General features: G+C 37.8%; 1 protein-coding gene and 1 long non-coding RNA gene across 2 annotated transcripts; one reads left to right on the top strand and one right to left on the bottom strand.

Annotated features, from left to right (window-relative positions):
• Positions 1-73: 73 nt before the first annotated feature.
• Positions 74-4,837, bottom strand: cuedc2 (CUE domain containing 2). Its single transcript, XM_044372394.1, has 9 exons — positions 4,697-4,837; positions 3,816-3,902; positions 3,569-3,712; positions 3,384-3,445; positions 3,123-3,256; positions 2,794-2,961; positions 2,611-2,675; positions 2,463-2,523; positions 74-2,359 (listed from the first exon to the last, which is right to left on the bottom strand). The coding sequence occupies exons 2-9, from the start codon at positions 3,887-3,889 to the stop codon at positions 2,213-2,215; spliced, it is 855 nt and encodes a 284-aa protein (XP_044228329.1). The 5' UTR covers positions 3,890-3,902; positions 4,697-4,837; the 3' UTR covers positions 74-2,212.
• On the top strand, positions 3,983-17,134 carry LOC122996753. The gene is made up of 5 exons (XR_006407078.1): positions 3,983-4,267; positions 9,200-9,421; positions 10,987-11,090; positions 11,907-12,050; positions 15,341-17,134. It is a non-coding gene; the product is annotated as an uncharacterized LOC122996753 (long non-coding RNA).
• The last annotated feature ends 388 nt before the right edge of the window (positions 17,135-17,522 follow it).

Genomic DNA, 17,522 nt, shown 5'->3' with positions numbered 1-17,522 from the left:
CTATCCTACTTTGATACTTTTCAAGCAGTATCTTATATAACACAGCTGAATAAATCAAAGGAAATGCTGTGAATGGTAGTCTACAAAAATTAGTATTTATTTACTATAAATTGTGCGTCAGCGTTTTCTCAAAGCGAGGGGTTAAAACTCAGTTGTGACTGAACAGCTTCAGTAAATTCATTCCATGCTCTACAGTAACGCCATCATAATAATTAAAGACAACATTGCTGCTGATAATGATCAGTAACAACACATCTTTTCAACACTACTGTTACACCTATACTCAGGAAAAATTATATTATACCACCAATCAAACACATTTGCTTATAATTTGCCTCAAATGGTTGCAGAAATGAACACAAATAAACAACAGTATAACAAAAACCCTGACTGATCCATTTATCCTAATGTACTATTAAGATTAAAATGAGAATCCAATCATAATCCAAAATTCTACAACCAACAGTCACAAGTGAAGCAAAATTCACAAAACACAAATGAGATTAAAGGAGCTGTGATAGAGGACCACTTCAGTAGCATGAGGTAAACAGACCCTGAAAGCACACAACAGTCCTCTTCACGATAAACACATGATCCGAGACGTTCCAAATCTAAACATTTATATCAAAAATAAAGACAATGCTGTTTGGACTTTGAAATCAAGTCCTCCAGCAGTATGTTTCGGTTATCATTTAAGGGGGAGTCACCGTCCTCCATTATGCCAATAATTTACAGTGCTGTAATAGTTTGTACATGCCTTGAGAATTGAATTTGTTTTGCTAGAAAATTAATTACTAGTTATTTGATAGTTATATGTTTTCCATTACAGTTGAGTAATAAAATCCTTTTTAAAGGTTTGTAAAAATGAATGCACCCCTTGTTGAATCTGAGGTTAGTTGTGTCACTGACAAATATTTAACATTTGCTCTTATGCTGCTCATGTCAGTCATAGCAACAGGTCGTCAAATCTCACTTTTGGATGGCTTTGGGCCAAGGTCATCATGTTTAAAATTTTTTAGTGTATTTTTCAGTTTTTTGTTTTAGAAATTTGAACAAAATAATTTCTTATAGTGTAAAACATTGCATATTATAGCACAACTTTCCTTCATTTGCCCTGTCTAAGCAGGTCTGCAATGATACAAAAAACGATCAGGACTACGCCCTTCCTCTCGTGGATTCCAAGCTAGCAGCCAATTTACTTGTCATGAGGACTAACCAACGCTGTACTCGACTACTTTGAATACAAACCTGCTTCATTAAAGACATAACTGGATAATTCTACTAGGTAAAACCCAGAAACCCCTGAAATCTGGAACATGGACTGATAAAAAAAAAATCAGTTCAATAAAGTTATCCAGATACAGCAACTGAGTAAACCTGCCTCCTAACATTCAGTACGGTACATACTAGTCTCATCTTTGTGAGAAAACACTACTAGAAACATGATTTTTGTAGCACAACCAGGAGAGGCCACATCTTAAACTCTTAGTGAGGACTGATGTGCGCATCCACTGTACAAATGTTCATAAATTATCGTTATCTCTCAGACAAACCAGTTTTGTTTAAAAAACATTTTGCAGCTCAACAAATTGTCCAAAAACACAAGGCTTGAACAAACATTTTCACAGCACTGCATTCCCGCGAGATGTAAAAATAAACCTTTCTAAATGACTGGCATCGATGATTGAACACGTACATATACAAAAAGCAGTTGAGACCTGTAATGTCCAGAGGAAAGTCTAAAGCACCACTAGAACTTATTTACAAAAATGAAAATAGATTCATCCCTACAACATCCTCTCATAAATATGAATCCACACTGTAAGTTAAGAATATACAAAAAAAAAAAAGAAAATTAAAAAAGGTAAAAAAAAAAAAGACTGTCAGTGCAACATCAGACCTGCTGAGATGGCAAAAAGTAGATGCTGTTACACAAACACAAGTTACAACATTCCCATCAAAATATCACACAAAATTCCAAAAGCTCCACGAGAAATCAAACAGAGAAATAACTGAAACACTGTCAACAAATGTTTTAACCAAGGCAGATAACGGTAACATTTTTTTTTTTAAAAATAAGCCACTGACACACTAACAAATACCTTCTTCTAGCTGGGAAATATCTAACAAATTCAGGCTAAATCAACTAAATACATTAAAAATAACGTAAACAATATTGTCAGTAGCTGCTCTTATAGTGGTGTGCTTGTCATCAATGGAATCTGTACTTTCGTGCAGGCTTGAGGTTAACGTACGTCTTCTTCATGTCCTCTGTCTCGTTTGTCTTCACAAGCTGATATCGCTCTCCTTTTGTGGTTACCACCTGATTGCTGTGGTACCGAACCAGCTTCTTTGGAGCCTGCAGAAATTACACCAGAATGCATGAAACAAATTTGATAAGCTTTATTTGTGAACGTGGTGATAAGCTACATTGAGAATATGGCCTATGAACAGGGACTTACATCTTTTGGGGCGACAGGCCGGTGTGTTTTTTTATCATCTTCCCTGTCAACCAACATGTACCTATGGAGATGATCCACAACCATGAACAAGGCCGCTAAGAAGTGACGGCAATTCTGCTCTTTTCAGGATAACAGCATTCTTACTTACTTCTCAAGGATGCTCTCTTTAAGTTTCTGGTCTGCCTGTGAGGAAATGTTCTTCCCATGGTTTACCTGAGGAAACAGAATAGACTTGTCATTTCCAGGTGGCAACATTCGACATCAAATCAGACTGCTAACATACACAAAGACAGAGACAGTGGCTGTGTTTCTGTGTATTGAAGAGACTCACATTAAGAGGAGTGGGGCTGAGTTGGACATCACCCTCTATAATAAGGCGCACAGCTTCCTCCATGTCTCCTTTGGCAATAGACAGGGCACTGCGGGCCTCGGACAGACTACACTTGGGAAACATCTCCAGCAGGTGCTGCTCCTGGGCCTCCCACTCAGACACTGACACCTGGAAAAATACACATTTATATTGCTTAATGTTTTAGACTACTGCAAACAATATCAAAAGCAGGACACATGGGTACCACGTTTAATCATAGCAATTCAAAACTTTAAATGCATCAAGAAAAGAAAAGGAAATGATACACCGATATGTGCTTAGATGATTACCTTGGCAGTGGCGCCCTCTGTCTGTGTTTTAAGGCACTGCGTTTCTCTCCCTGGTGGAGGTGCACTGGGCAGGCTGGTGAGTTTCAGTGAAATCTCATCTGTCCTTTCTTTAGGCACACTGTTTTCTTCTTCAGCTAAAAAGAAAAACAAATCAACATCAACACACTGTGGTTTAACTGTTGAGCTAATGACATCTTTGGCAACATTATGAAAATGAGAAACCAACTTGGAAGAGGTAAGAAATAATATTAGAAACACTACCTGAGGTCCGAGCTGTGGCTAGTTTTGAAGCCAGGTTGAACATCATTTCACATACTTTGACACTGTGAAATGAAAAAAAACCTCCTTAGTAAAAACAACAAATGCCAGCATAACGCAGTTGTCTAGTCTTGTTATCACTACCACGGCACATTCAGAATAGAAATAATGTATGACTGTCTGCTTACCTGTCAATTTCAGCAAAGCCAGGTATGTATGCTTCCAGCATCTCTGCAAAGACCTCCACATCAAAGTTCTCCTCAACGCTCTGCTGGGAGCCAAGGTCCTCCAGGACCCCAGTGATGTATGACAGAAGAACATCATCCAGCGTGCTGCATTGAATTGTAAGAAAGAGGTTAAATAAAACTGATTAAACAAGTGCTTTATGTAAGGATGCATACAAAAAACTGGGGTGTCTATGTTTTTTTTTTTTACCTGAGATCTGCATCAGGAATATAAGTCTGAATAAATTCGTGCAGCGCACTGTGGATGATTTTGTGGAGGTCCATTGCGTTCTCCTATCTGTGCAGCAGATGACATACAGAGTTAACAGCAGATGGTCAAGTCAGTTATGATGAGCAGCAGCGACTGCAAACCTCAAATAACACAACAGAACAGTTGTTATGCATTTACCAAATATGGCACAGCGTGGGCAGACTTACATGAAGAGGTTACAAAAGCATTTCTTACGAAAGCTCAGTTGTGAAAGCTTGCTGGCACTGCAGTAATGGTCAGTTTGACTATTTTTATGTACGACCTCACACTGCATGAATTTCTCACTCTGTCCGTGAACTTATTATTCGTCTAAACAAAAAAACTGACCTGAATGCAACAATAACTAACATTAAAAACATCGAGGAACCCACTAAACGTCTACATTATACAAAGTAAGTTAACTGACATTAACGTTTACCTTACTCTAATGTGAAACAATATAATAAGCTTGCTAACGTTAGCATTTCAGCTGACTACTCGGACAGCAGTTACCAGCCAGCGGTTGATGTTAGCGTTAATTATCAACGCCATAGAAAAAAAGCTATCATAAGCTAAACCATTCACCACAGGACCGTCGTGTTATCATCTATAGTTAGCTTATTGTTCTGCTCCCTGTCAAGATTTTATCAGCGTCCATTCATCAACAAGGTCAACATTCATCCTCTAGGAGAAATATCGGAAGGCTGTTAGCTAACTAGCTAAGTGTTGTTTTGTTAGCTAACAACAACTGCTAGCTAACGGTTAGCGCGTAACACCAAACAAACCTCAATTGTTTTTTGTTTTTTTTTACATCGGAGCGACCCTAAATGGAGCACACTTACTGTGACACAAACTATGGGGACATGAAGGTGAAAGTTTTCCCCAAATGTATTAGGGGGAGGCTGGTCAGTGCAGTGGTTACAGGCTTTCTGTCCGTGCTGCTCGTTAACCCGCACGATTCAAAACATGGTCACGTCATTTCCTCTGATTGTAAACAGCTGCAGCTCTTCTACTCAAAATATGTTTGAATGTAATTAATTTATTTTAGATTTCATTCATTATTTCACTCCTTTTCATAAATGCTAACTTTCTTTGAATCCATTATTGTATATGGGCACAAAGACAATCCAATATCAGTTCAAGACTGCGATGAGGCAAAGAAACACTAAATGGATCAAAATATCATCATCATCAACAACAACAATAAAAATATTAGCCTACAGTAATAATAATAATACATAATCTTTTTAAGCAGTTCATGTATTTACCCTGTTCCCTGTTCTTTGTTTTACCCTGATTTTTTTTTTTTTTTTTTTTTTTTTAAGAACTAGACAAGTTAGTCTCTTCTGATTGAGGTGGTTACATTGAGGTGGCATTTTTATTCTGGTTGGGCTATTATTCTGATTATTAGTGGGATGTTAGAGTAAACATAGCCACTGTACACACTGGCAAACCTGACTGTCTTTCTACCTATAGTCTTTACAGTTTGAGTACTTGGTATGGAAGTTAGTATGCACATAGACTATTTTGTCATGGAATTTCTGCTAAAACATTGGACACAAACACAGAAATACAAGCACAGACACTGGTTGATCTGAAGATTAATGAAATTATTATTGATCAATAAGGAGACAGAACTCACACAAAGCCAATCATTCCTCTGTCTCACTATACAAAGCCAAACTGACCTTTTTATATTCTTTAGAGACAAAGAAATGATCATTGATTGGTCAAATCATACAAATTTATCGATTACAGCCAATGGCAACAACAGCCACGAAATACATTTACATGCACATGTATGTTAAATAAGAGCCATATCACCTAAAGACAGAAATCAAGGAAGAGCCCCAAGCCATATGTGGCCTCCGACCCCTTAACATGTCCTGTTTACTCCAAGACACAGAATGGTACCTTATTTGGGCCTAAGCCAGGATGGAAAGAGAGGAGTGGGCCTCCTAAGGCACACTCCTTCTCTCAGGAACATGCAAACATTAGCAAGGGAGAAAAATGATGATTATCCTTGCACATCTCTGCACATTAAATTGATAAGACAGTCCTTTGGTCTTTGATTACCTTTACAGTCTCAGTGGACTTAACTCTTTTCAGTGCAGCACAGTGCATGTGTCAACACGTCCCTTGTCTTCATGACAAAATATACCAAAATAAATGAAAAGGAGGGAATGACATCATTACACAAATACTTTGAATAAAAAGGGGAAGAGGACAAAGTGCCGAGAGCTATTCCAACGCAGCCTTTTTATGGTTAACCATATAATGTCTGCATTTGAATAACTTAAATTAGAATTTGGACAAATGTTTCTTTTATCTTATCATCAACATTTCATATTTGATATGCTATCCCACACATGCAGCCCACAATGGATTCATTAAGGGGAAGTCTGCATCAACCACACACACAATCTAATCTGTAGCGTTCAAAAATGGTTCAAGGTCATATTAACTCTCTTAAAAATGTGAAATCTTTCGCAGGTGCTCCAGCTGTTATAAAACATTTTGTCAATGGGAGATCACATTTTATTTTTTTCCTCACATCCTACAGAAAACATAGGTTAGTAGCAATTAATTAGCTAACGTGTGGTTAAGACTTTCTGCTCAATAAATGTGAGGCTTTCTGTTACCCATCTTTGGCTCCTGACTCAGCGTCGGTCTAACCTACATTAGGCCAGTAAATAGTCTACTCTCACTTGGACATTATCTTATATCTTTTGCTGGATCCATACATAGTTGATGATCAAGGTGTTATCTGAGGCAGCATCAATGATGTCATCAGATCCTGCTCTCAGTTACCTTCGCCTGTGTTGGTATTATAGCAGATATGTACCTGTAAATCATTAATGCCCATTCAATTGTTTCCTCACTCTCCTGGCGGTATCTCTTGCCGGCTGTAGTATTTCATCGGGAAATATGGTACACGCTACTGATAAAACAAGCAAGAACAATTCTCAACTTGGCTGAACTCTGTTTCAACTCTGAGCTCATGGCTAGACAGGTGGGCTGAGGTGGCGGGGGAGAGCGTGTAAAACCTACAGCAAAGGAGAGCATCTAGTTTTTCTCAGTGTATCAATGGCTGACACTGGGCGGAACACACTAAAAAATACATGCGCATACTCAGGGCTTCAATACAGTATATAGTTATATAGTTATTTTATGGTCACATTTATACATAAAAGTATACAATCTCAAGCTTCAGGCAACATTTACTTACACTTTTATATAAGTGAAATCTTCACCGTAGTGTCATGTCACATTTAGCCCTGAACAAAAACAAATGATCTTAAAGCCACCCTGGAGCTCAAACCATATTTTCCTTATAGAGAAATGAATAATAAATGCATAAATGTAAATATTAACATGCTGACAGACCTACTAGAGCTGAAACAAAACATATTCTGACACAAGGTGGCAGCATTGAGTTATTAGTGACAACAGAGACTTATCTAACCAGTTTCTGGAGAGATGGTTTCCCTTTGAAAGGTGCAAGTAAAAACAAAACAACAAAACAGATTCTTCGCTAATATCAGATTAACAGAAATTAAATGCTCTTATTGTCATTTTAAAAATAGGCCTAATTATTTTATGGCATACATCAACCCAAAAACACAAAAGTTTGGAGTAGAGTTCATCAGTACAGAGGCAACATTAGTGCGCTCAAATATGGTTGTTTAAGTCTTACATTTTTCTGATTTGCCTTCATGAGCAAGAGCTTCACAATTTTGTGCATGTTTGGGCTGAGCAGTTGGTGTAAGAGTGTGTGCTTGTGTGTCAGTGAGAGAAAGGAGAGAGAGATGCATGTTGTGCTGGCTGTGCTGAAGCATCCTCAGCCAGTCATGCACTTATCCAATCAGTAATTCCAACTAAATTTCTGCATAATTAGACAAGAAAAGCGAGGAAATATCAGATTATATTTCACAAAGATGAACATAGAACAAATATCATATCAGCATCAATTTGAAGAGCCCTAATATTTAATGATAAATGTTTACATATATATAATATATTTGTCTTGGAGTTAGTGTTGCTGCACACCTCCTTAAACAGTTTTACATGAGAATAAAATATCCTGAAAAACATACAAACATATTGTTGTATAATCACGCACAGTACACACACACACACACACACACACACACAAACATTTCAAATCCATGTGTACAGATCTCTCTAATAGTAACAATGAAGATATTGCATTACACCTCTCGCCTCAATCACCCTTATTATTTAAAATTTCCATAGTAGGAGACATAAACAAGTTGAATATTTAAGTTTAAAGGAAACACATTCTTAGTTGCAGTCATTGTTTTGTGCATGTGTGTGAAAAATAGATAGTAAAACAGATATTTAAATATATTTGCACATTTTCTTCTATAAACTGTATTTAATACAAGTTTGAAATAAACACAAGAGCAATACTCTCAAAGCAACAAACACTCCTGTTAATTATTTGAGGCTATTCTACAAATGTCCAAGAGGTTTTCAATTCAAAAACGGAAGAAATAATTTTTAAAACTCTTTAACTCATACATTACAGTGGAGGACAAACCTTAATATGTGCTAACACATTTCTGTTCCTATATGGCTGGGTATAATCAAGCATGTCATACAACAATGTCGAGCCAGGGCACATAATGTGGATATTGTACTGGTGGCACAGATTTCCATTTTCATTCAGACAATGGGGACTGGGGGTTGGCTGGGGGGATGTCTGTGCAAAAAAAAAAAAAAAAAATTTTACAATTCTCATCAGAGTCACCAAAACACTGCCAAATTAATTACCCTTTACCCAACTTTTTGACAATAATGCTCAGAGCTGTCTGTCGGAGCAGTATTATTCTATTAACGTTTGATTTGCAGTTCAGGCAGAGTGACTTCATATTTAGATTTTATTGTATTTTCTTATTGAATGTGTAGCATTGCATCCACAATAGAATGGCAAAGAATTATTTGATATTTTCAGTTGAATCACCTGTGCAGCAGAGATCGGATCAGCACATTATTTGGAGAGAGAATTTGTTAAAATTTTTAAACACTTAATGTATCTGTTCCAAAGCATCACAAAAGGTGCATTTACAGAGTGAATTCAAGCACAGTGCAGTTTAATTAATTGAAACTTTTACAATCTAACCTTCACAATCATAATCCATCTTTAATCAACTCTAAGACTTACTGATAATTTCACCTCTCTCTACTCGGTTTTGAAGGTGATTTAAAGTGGTATTGTGTAGATTTTACAAAAGTAAACTGTTAATAATGCTTGTGAAATCAAAGGTGGCATATGTCATTAATACATTTTTTTTACCTTTGCACTTTTTTTCTTTATCAAGAGCTGCAGGTTGGTGACTTGAAGGGACTTGGAGCATGAGCGTGAGATTAGCTGGCTTGTTGTCCGAGGGCGAGGCTGACCTGATCCAGATCCGGGCCACCTGTGTGGGCTAGCCTGCCCTCCCGTCTGCCTCCCGTCCTGTCTCCAGGAAGTGGTCACCAGGCAGCTCTTTGCCACTTTTTTTTTTTTTTTCTCCCCTTCAGCCTCCTCAACCGGCCTCAGGGTACGCAAGAGTGAAGGTCTATACAGTACATGTAGACCATGAAGCTTGCAAAATATTTGGATTTCATATCTAAATCAAACTGAGCAATAATTTTGTTTAATAAAGAAAAACTGACACGACCTCAGAGATGCATATACAGCAGATACATTTTCAGTAAATTACTTAATAAGGTAAAATAATTAAAATGTTAGATGCTTTTTTGCAGCAGTAAAGTTTTGTTAGGCATATCTAGAACAGACGGGTATATTAAGTAGGGCAATTCAGTATACAACTAGCTTAGGTTCATCTCAGTAAATGGGTTGGTCTGTCTTGTCTTGGTCTGTGTGTCTCTGTTTAGCAGTCGATAGGTTAACCTGCCCATGGCATCCATCTTATGTGGCCCCCCTCGCATTACCATTGATCTGAGGGAAATAAAGAGCACACGTGTTATTATATACAGCCCAGAAAAACGCCCTCTCATAGTGATGGAGTGAACAGGCCAAATGTATGAAATATTGCCCCTCTGACACATTCTGTCTTCCTGTCAATAGTGCAGCCTTTGCCCACAACCTGGATCAATAGGGACTTATCTTTTCATGATAACACATAACGATGTTGTCTGTTGTCTTTTTCTGATATTGAAGTTCTAATTCTATCCCTCCGCCTTTTTTTAAATCATCCATACTGATATGATTTCGAAATGTCTAACAATAACAATTTCTCGTTTTCCTTGTTTTTTTTTTTCCTAAAGAAATAAAATAAGCGTGGACCCGCTAGTCTGAGATGTGCCAGTTACAAATTTACATGTTGGTTTTCTGGACATTTCTCTGAAGCTTTTGGGGGTCTCTCATGTGTGAGACTGCTCAGCGGAGAGAAGACACCCCTCTGTAGAAACATCTGTTGTGGAAATGGCTGTCAGACTGCCTTTTGTGGGCTCCGTCTCTTCTTTGCACAGAGATTGTCATTTGTTTTGATCATTTATGAGGGTGAAAGAATAATGATAAAAAATCTGGAGGATGTACCCATGCAGTTGAGCAGTCTACAGTTGGGCCGTGTGTGTGTGTGTGTTTTTTTTTTAATAGAAAGGAACATTTCTCTCAGATTTAGTAGCATAGTGGCCTGCACATTGAGGCATGTCATGTAACTATGTTATTTAATATAAAAGTAAACTATAATGTGCTGTGAGTGATATGACAAAGTCAAGTTTTTAGAAAGATTTTTTGCAGTTAACCATTTCAGTAAGCATACATTCCCTGTCTGTAACTGTTATAGACAAGCTGCTTAAAGATGATAACCTAAAATGGTAATTATTCATGATGTTGTGATTGTTATCACATGTGGAGGAAGTCACTGTCTCGTATTGTTTAGAATGATTTCATTGTGGGAAATGCAATTTGCATCAAGAATGAAATACGTACTGTACTCCTTCATTCTGGGAGGTTTATACAAATACAATACAAAGTCACTCACACCAAATGCTGTAAATAAGTACAATACCACACATAAGAGCTGATCAAAACGTTGCTGTCTTGGTCCTTGAAATTTATTGTCAACAAATGACAACACAAGCTTTGTGTGTTTTTCAGGGCCCAGGGTGCGGTGACGCCACCGTTCTCCACCTACGCAGGAAGTGTTTTCAGAGCACCTGTCCAGTAGTGCCACAAGGCACATCACCTCTGTGTACACCCAGGTCAGCTGCCATTTATCTTAGTCAAGTAGCTCTTTCAGCTAACTCCTTTTCACCGCTGAACGGTATTGTCCGGTCAAAACACAAGAGGGAGCATGCATACAACCATCCTGAATGAGAGTATTTCAAAATGACTTGTTTGATTACCTACAGTCAAGTTTCAAATAGTTGATGTACGGGTACTTCAGGTCACAGGTCAGGGTTTAAGGTGTCACAGAGAACTGAAATGATTTTGACAAAGGAATTTGTCAGTTGAATAATATTGAGGGCTCTTGAAGTGACTAGAAAAAAATGTGTTATATAACATTGTTAAAAAATAAAAAACTGTCCCAAGAGTCTGTTCTGAGCTGTACTGAAGCACAGCATCAATATTCGATCACGTTACGTTAGCGCTGATGCAAGACATTTTCTCACATTTTCTGTTAACACACTGACTTAGTTATGTCAATGATATGTCTGAGTGTAGGTAGAAGTTTCAGTTTTGATTTCTGTACATAAAGTACACATGTATATAAAGTAAAAGCAGACAAAACAATAACAAAATATGCTTTTTTTTGTAAAATATATTTAATTTTTTCTAACACAATAGAGCAAATTCTCTGTAAGAGAACAGAAACATTGTGCAAGAGACATGATTTAAAAGGTGTAAAAGACATCTACATTTAAATGATCCATAACAGCAAGATCCCCGCATGAATTAATGGGATGCCTGTTTGTGATTCGATGATTTTCCTGCTGAACAGGTGAGTGTTTCAGCAGAGTGACACCTCATAAACTAGCTGATAACCTGTTCCTTGTGTCTTCTTATCTGTCTTCCAGACAATCCCTGGTCCCTGAGCACGCTGTCGTTTCCCCTCGGGCCCATTATCAGATCCCCTCTGTAGGCTCCCAGCAGCTGCAGTTATTGTGGAAGACTCTACTTTTATAGCCCCATGATGTCTGTGACAACACTAGCTTTTATGAGTGAGTACATGTTGTTTTGTGGTCGTTGGGATGGTAGTTTCCTCTTTTTTTTTAGTTTTGACTGAGAGGCCTTGATATTTTTTTTCTTTTTTTCTTCATCAAATAAAATCTAATAAAAAATCCTTATTCCATTTTTTAAAACTAACTACATACATTAAATGAACAGTTGCTTGGAGACAACTGAAGAAATATAATAATTTCAGCTCTCTAGCCAGTTTTAAAGACTTAAAAAATGAGCCAGTATCTAATAATAGTGTTTACACAAAATCAGAAAAGTGTGAATAATAAAATAAACATAACATAACAAAACAAAAAAGGATAAGGCTGAGAAAATCCTATTGTAGAATTTAATGCTGAATTTAATGTTGAGGTTATTTTCAAATATGATATCATTAATCATCTTTTTCCACTGATGTTTCAGCACTGATTGGCCCCCTCGCACTATCTGTGGGAAACGCGTTATCTCCCTCTGCCATTCATGTACACATTTATTGGATTCCAAGTCTCTGGGATCAATCTTTTGGCCACCAGAGGAGCATAACTAATGGCAACATTAGAATGGCTTTGTGAGAGGGACTGGCCGGATGCGGGTTAACCAAGCAGGAAATAATCTTGGATTTTATATCCTGCATGAATGGCCATAGGATATGCTGAGAATAAATTAATCCCCCCCAAAATTTTAGCAGTGAGGTTATCTTTTGAATGAAACAGTTTCAGCGGGGCGGGCGGTTTGTTTGGCTGAATTTTTTCTTGAGAGGGGGTGTTGCTCCCTGCATGCACACATGTGGAATTTCTTGGCAGATAATGACCGTCATCTTAATGCTCTGCCAGGGTCAGACTATCTATTCTGTCTCTGACCGCAGGTCTAGACGGCCTTCCTCTGGAAAGCCTTTTTTTCCCCTTCCTCTTAAAGACCCACTTCTATTTTCCTGTTGTGCCCAAACAAGGATTTTATAAAACGGGTGACATCGCCACACAAGCTGTCTGCCGAATCCCCATTAATTAAAGTGACGTTTAAAGCCTTCCTCAGACACTAATAAACCCCCTCTCCATTAAGATCCTCCTAATTACTGTGTGCAAAGGAAAGGGGGACACACACAGACAGACAGTGTGGAGGTAAGCCTGCTGGCATTTGGCCCCATAAGCTGAGCGCCACACAAAAGAAAATGTCCCCTGGGTTACCCATCCTACCAGAGAGATTCCTTTTATTTTTTTTTTCAACCTCGCTCCCCCTCTCCTGTTTTCTTCTTTATGAATGAAAGTATATGACATATGGGGCTGAGAGTGTCCATTCATAGAGTTGGTGGAATGTGTGAATACGGGCTTTGAATGAGGCATGAATCACAGCCACCTTATTAGTCACTAAACAGTCTTTTGACATTACCATTGTTTAAATGTGCAGGGTGGAAGTGAGAGTGCTGTCATCTATAAACACCCGTTCACTCAGGTGAAGCTGATTAGAAAAGATAGATATTCAGTGTAAACGGAGAGATGAAGGGATGTTCTCAGAAAGCAATATCGAGCATTTTTCCTGTGATATCAGTGGACTAATTAAAAGACACAACAAGGAATGTTTATTTTATAAAAGGCTTCAGTTGCCACGTTGAATGATAGCTCCGTGTTAGTCTCATATGACTTTATAATGGCTGAAATTGATGTGGACAAGAGACTCTAATATCGTTGCACGTCACACACTGAGCCACAAGCACAGAGTGTGTGGACAGTTGCTACAGGTTCGGTGGCAGAGGCCTGCCCAGAAAGGTTAAACATGTTTGGTTCATGTCCTGGTCTGCAGATTAATGACATTAACGAAGTTTCCATTAGTTGTGCAACTGGGGGAGACATGGGCGTCCATGCGGAAAGCCACATGACCAAAGCAGAGATAAGAGAAAATGAAATACGTCTTCGCGGAGACAGGAGGGGCCAGGAAGTGCCACTCCAAATTAGCCGAAGGCCCAGTTTGTTGTTACTTCATTAACCCAACAGCCCCGGGAAAAATAAAAAAGCGGGGTCACAACCTTTAGCAACGGGGAGGCCTGAAATTTGTAAAGAGAGGCTCCTTCAAACTTTAGCTAGATGCAAACTATTGACACAATACAGACAAGTGTTTATGAGGGATTGTTGCCATGTAAGGAAAAAGACAGTCAATCTCACCATAAGTTTTAGCGTTTTACCTCAAACAGTTCTTTTAGGATAGTACTCAATTTTAGATGAATCCAGTTATATTTGCTGCAATGTCATATGTAGACTATGAAAAAAAACACCACGTTGCTGTTTTTTAATGATCCTGCAGGGTAATTATCAACATGTATTCCGTTTTACATGCTTTTGTAAACTTTGTTTGCTTGCGACATTTAATGCAACACCATCCAACATTGTTGGATAGTGATTAGTGTCCTGACAGATTGCTGGAAAAGAAGATATTTTTTACTTCTTTCAAAAAACTGATATGTTAAAAATGTAAATACTATAATATAAAGTTAATAGCCTATTTTGAAGGTATTGACAGTCAGTGGTTCAGTTAGTTTTCCTTTAAATTACATAAAATAATCAATTAAAGTTTGTGAGTAAAACTTAGTAGAAGTGACTTTGACTATTTGGTTTGGGCTGTAAAAGTTCATACAGTCAATCACTGGTCATTGGTCAGCGAACCAGCTTTTAGTGCATGAATTACACAAAAACACTCTCTTGGAAAGAGAAACCTTACACAATATTACATTAACTATCCAACACCGGACAGTAAGATCTGTATTATAAATTCATGATCAGCTGCTCTACAAATGAGTATAAAACAGAATATTACTGAATCATAAATAGTAGATAATGTACATTGTGCTCTGTTTGTTCCTCTCTAACATTTGGTGGTGTCCTTCAAAAGAGAGCCGGGTTGTATAATGCCGTCCTTGTTGTTGTAACGTGAGCTGAGCAGTGGCTCTTTATTTGCAGGCAGTGACTTTATTAGAGTCTATGGTTACAGACCCTTGGAAGGAGGGCTATTGTATTCTCACCCCTTCTCTGGCAAACATACCTCTGCTGCTCTCCTCCTTTGTACACTCTTCATAACAAACAGGTCTGATGAATTCTGCACAGTGTGGGTAGAAATCTGAAGTTATCGGTAATACTTTGAGTTATTATTTGATTGATTAAAAGGAGATGGAGTTTGTCAGCTAAAATTTTGGCCTTACACATGAGCATTCGTCGCCATAGATCTATATTCTATGTTTATTTTTTAAAAAGTCACCTTATTTCTTCCTGCTCTTTCTGTCTTTTTCCCTCTCATACACACACAGGTACACACACATATACCTACTCAGCAACATGGATCAGGAGCAGCTGACTTGGCTAGAAACTCTGTGGCACAGGTAGACAGAAGCAGGGTCCAGCGAGTGTCTACTGAGGCTGTAGACACATCTGCCTGCTTGATTTCACCTGGTAACTGAGCATGTAGTATTTACTTCTCGGCTGAAATGCAATCAGGGGCTGCTAGCTGGCAAGGAAGCAATGAGCCTGCGATTAGGTGCAGGGTTTTTTTTCCCCCCTCAAGAAGTGAGGTAGAGTTTGAGTTGAAGAAATAAAATGGAAAAAAATGTATTACAATAGTTTGGCAACTCTCTGAAACTCCAGGTGGATTTTTAAAGGTAAAATTATATTAATTAAGCTATTAAAAAAGTATTTAGTTATTTTCAATATTTTAAAGTGATTATTTCTAACATTTGATATTAAAGCATTAAAGTTCTAGCTTCAACTAAAAAGACGCCTACCTTATGCATCATGATTCTGTGTTTCAAATACATCATTATGAGCTGTTTCACTGCTGACGACCAGAGCCTTGTGAATTCCTGATGATAAACGTGATTGTGACACTGCTGAGGCTCCTACGGTAGAGTGCTCCCCTGCGCACGTATAAACATTTTACATCCTCGAGACAAGAGTCACCTCTCTAATCTGTCTGAAGAAGTGTGTGGAGAGGCCCTTTATCCCACCCTGCTTTAACCGGTTGCTCACAGAAGAGCCATTTACCTCCACTAATGGGGGAATGAGTCTTTCACTGGGGCCCTGTTTGCCTTTTAGCACACTGAAAGAAACTTCGCCAGAGAGGAGACATTAAGAAAACCAGTTAACCTGGAGCGGTCTGTCTGGGAATGGATGGAGCTCCTTGGTGCCTTTTCAAGAGGTTTCTCTTCACAGAAACTATAGAAGTGTTAGATCAGCACTTTTCTCAGTAGCTCTGATGAAGACACAGTGGTTAAACAAATAGGCCTAAGTGGTTAGCCTTTTAGTCGTTGTTTATCCAGTTTGAAGGCTTTATGAAAATGTTGCTGCTGTAATAAATGAACCACTCAACATTCATTATAAACTGTATCATTTCTGTTTATTACTATATGCCCTTTAACTCATATCCCAAGGTCTTATCATTGTAGCCTAGAAATTTTGTAAACGTCAAGTACTGCAGTAACACATGACAGATTTTTTAACAAGCTTAAGAATCTACAGTGACAGTGAGGCTTATGTCAGCATACAAACATGTTCACAATGATAATGCTAACATGCTGATGTTAAACCGGTATTGAAATTTGGAGAGATTGCTTCTTAAGATGGAGGTATTCTGGATTTCTAAGCTGTACACTTTAAGCCCAAGAGGGTTAAAGTCATATTTGATTTTAAATCAATAAATGTTTTTTATGGAAACAATTGGAAATTCTGTTCACAGATGGATGACTTGACTTTAAGGTACAGGTGAACTTTGTAATTGCTTGGTATTATTCATAAATGTTAAAAAATGGAAATGATGTAAATAGGCTGTGCCTTGAAATACAAGTTTAGATACAGAATTTAATTGCCTGAATTGGAAGATGAACATTTAACTTTTTTATTGATTGATGGCTTCAGATGAAAATGTACATTTTCTAGATGATATTGTGTAAAGATTGGATATTCTGGTTTAATGGCATAAATATTTTTCTTAGGATTATTCACAATTTGGTATTTTGTAATTTTAGAGAATCAAATGATTTTGATGTTTTATATTTTATTTATTGGTCACATGATGAATCTGTGAAATAAATGGAACACCAAGCACCAGAAGGAGAGATAGCCAAAAACATTTGATGAATAAAGGATGGTGTACTGGAGAAGAGTTGTACGACATGTTTTAATTTTGATAGCCGGTATTATTTACCATGTTCACCATCTTAGTTTGGCGTGTTAGCATTCAAACATTTGTGATTAGCACTCAACAAAAAGTACAACTGAGACTGAAGGAAATGTCATTAGTTTTGTAAGTAGCCTATAGTCATAAACCAAACAACCAACTGAACAAAGTGAGATTTTGACCTGATAAGGGTGCTGGATGAAAAGTTTAGGGATCACCAAAGTGATTAATGCTGTACCAGATTTCATGGCAATCCATCCAATAGTTGTTGAGATATCTCAGTGCCACTGAGCCATGGTGAAAACACGGCTGCCACACTA

This window comes from Thunnus albacares, chromosome 14, assembly GCF_914725855.1.
Source record: "Thunnus albacares chromosome 14, fThuAlb1.1, whole genome shotgun sequence".
Classification (NCBI taxonomy): Eukaryota; Metazoa; Chordata; class Actinopteri; order Scombriformes; family Scombridae; genus Thunnus; species Thunnus albacares.
Note: the sequence above shows the minus strand (reverse complement) of the source record. Positions and strands in the feature narration are given on the sequence as shown.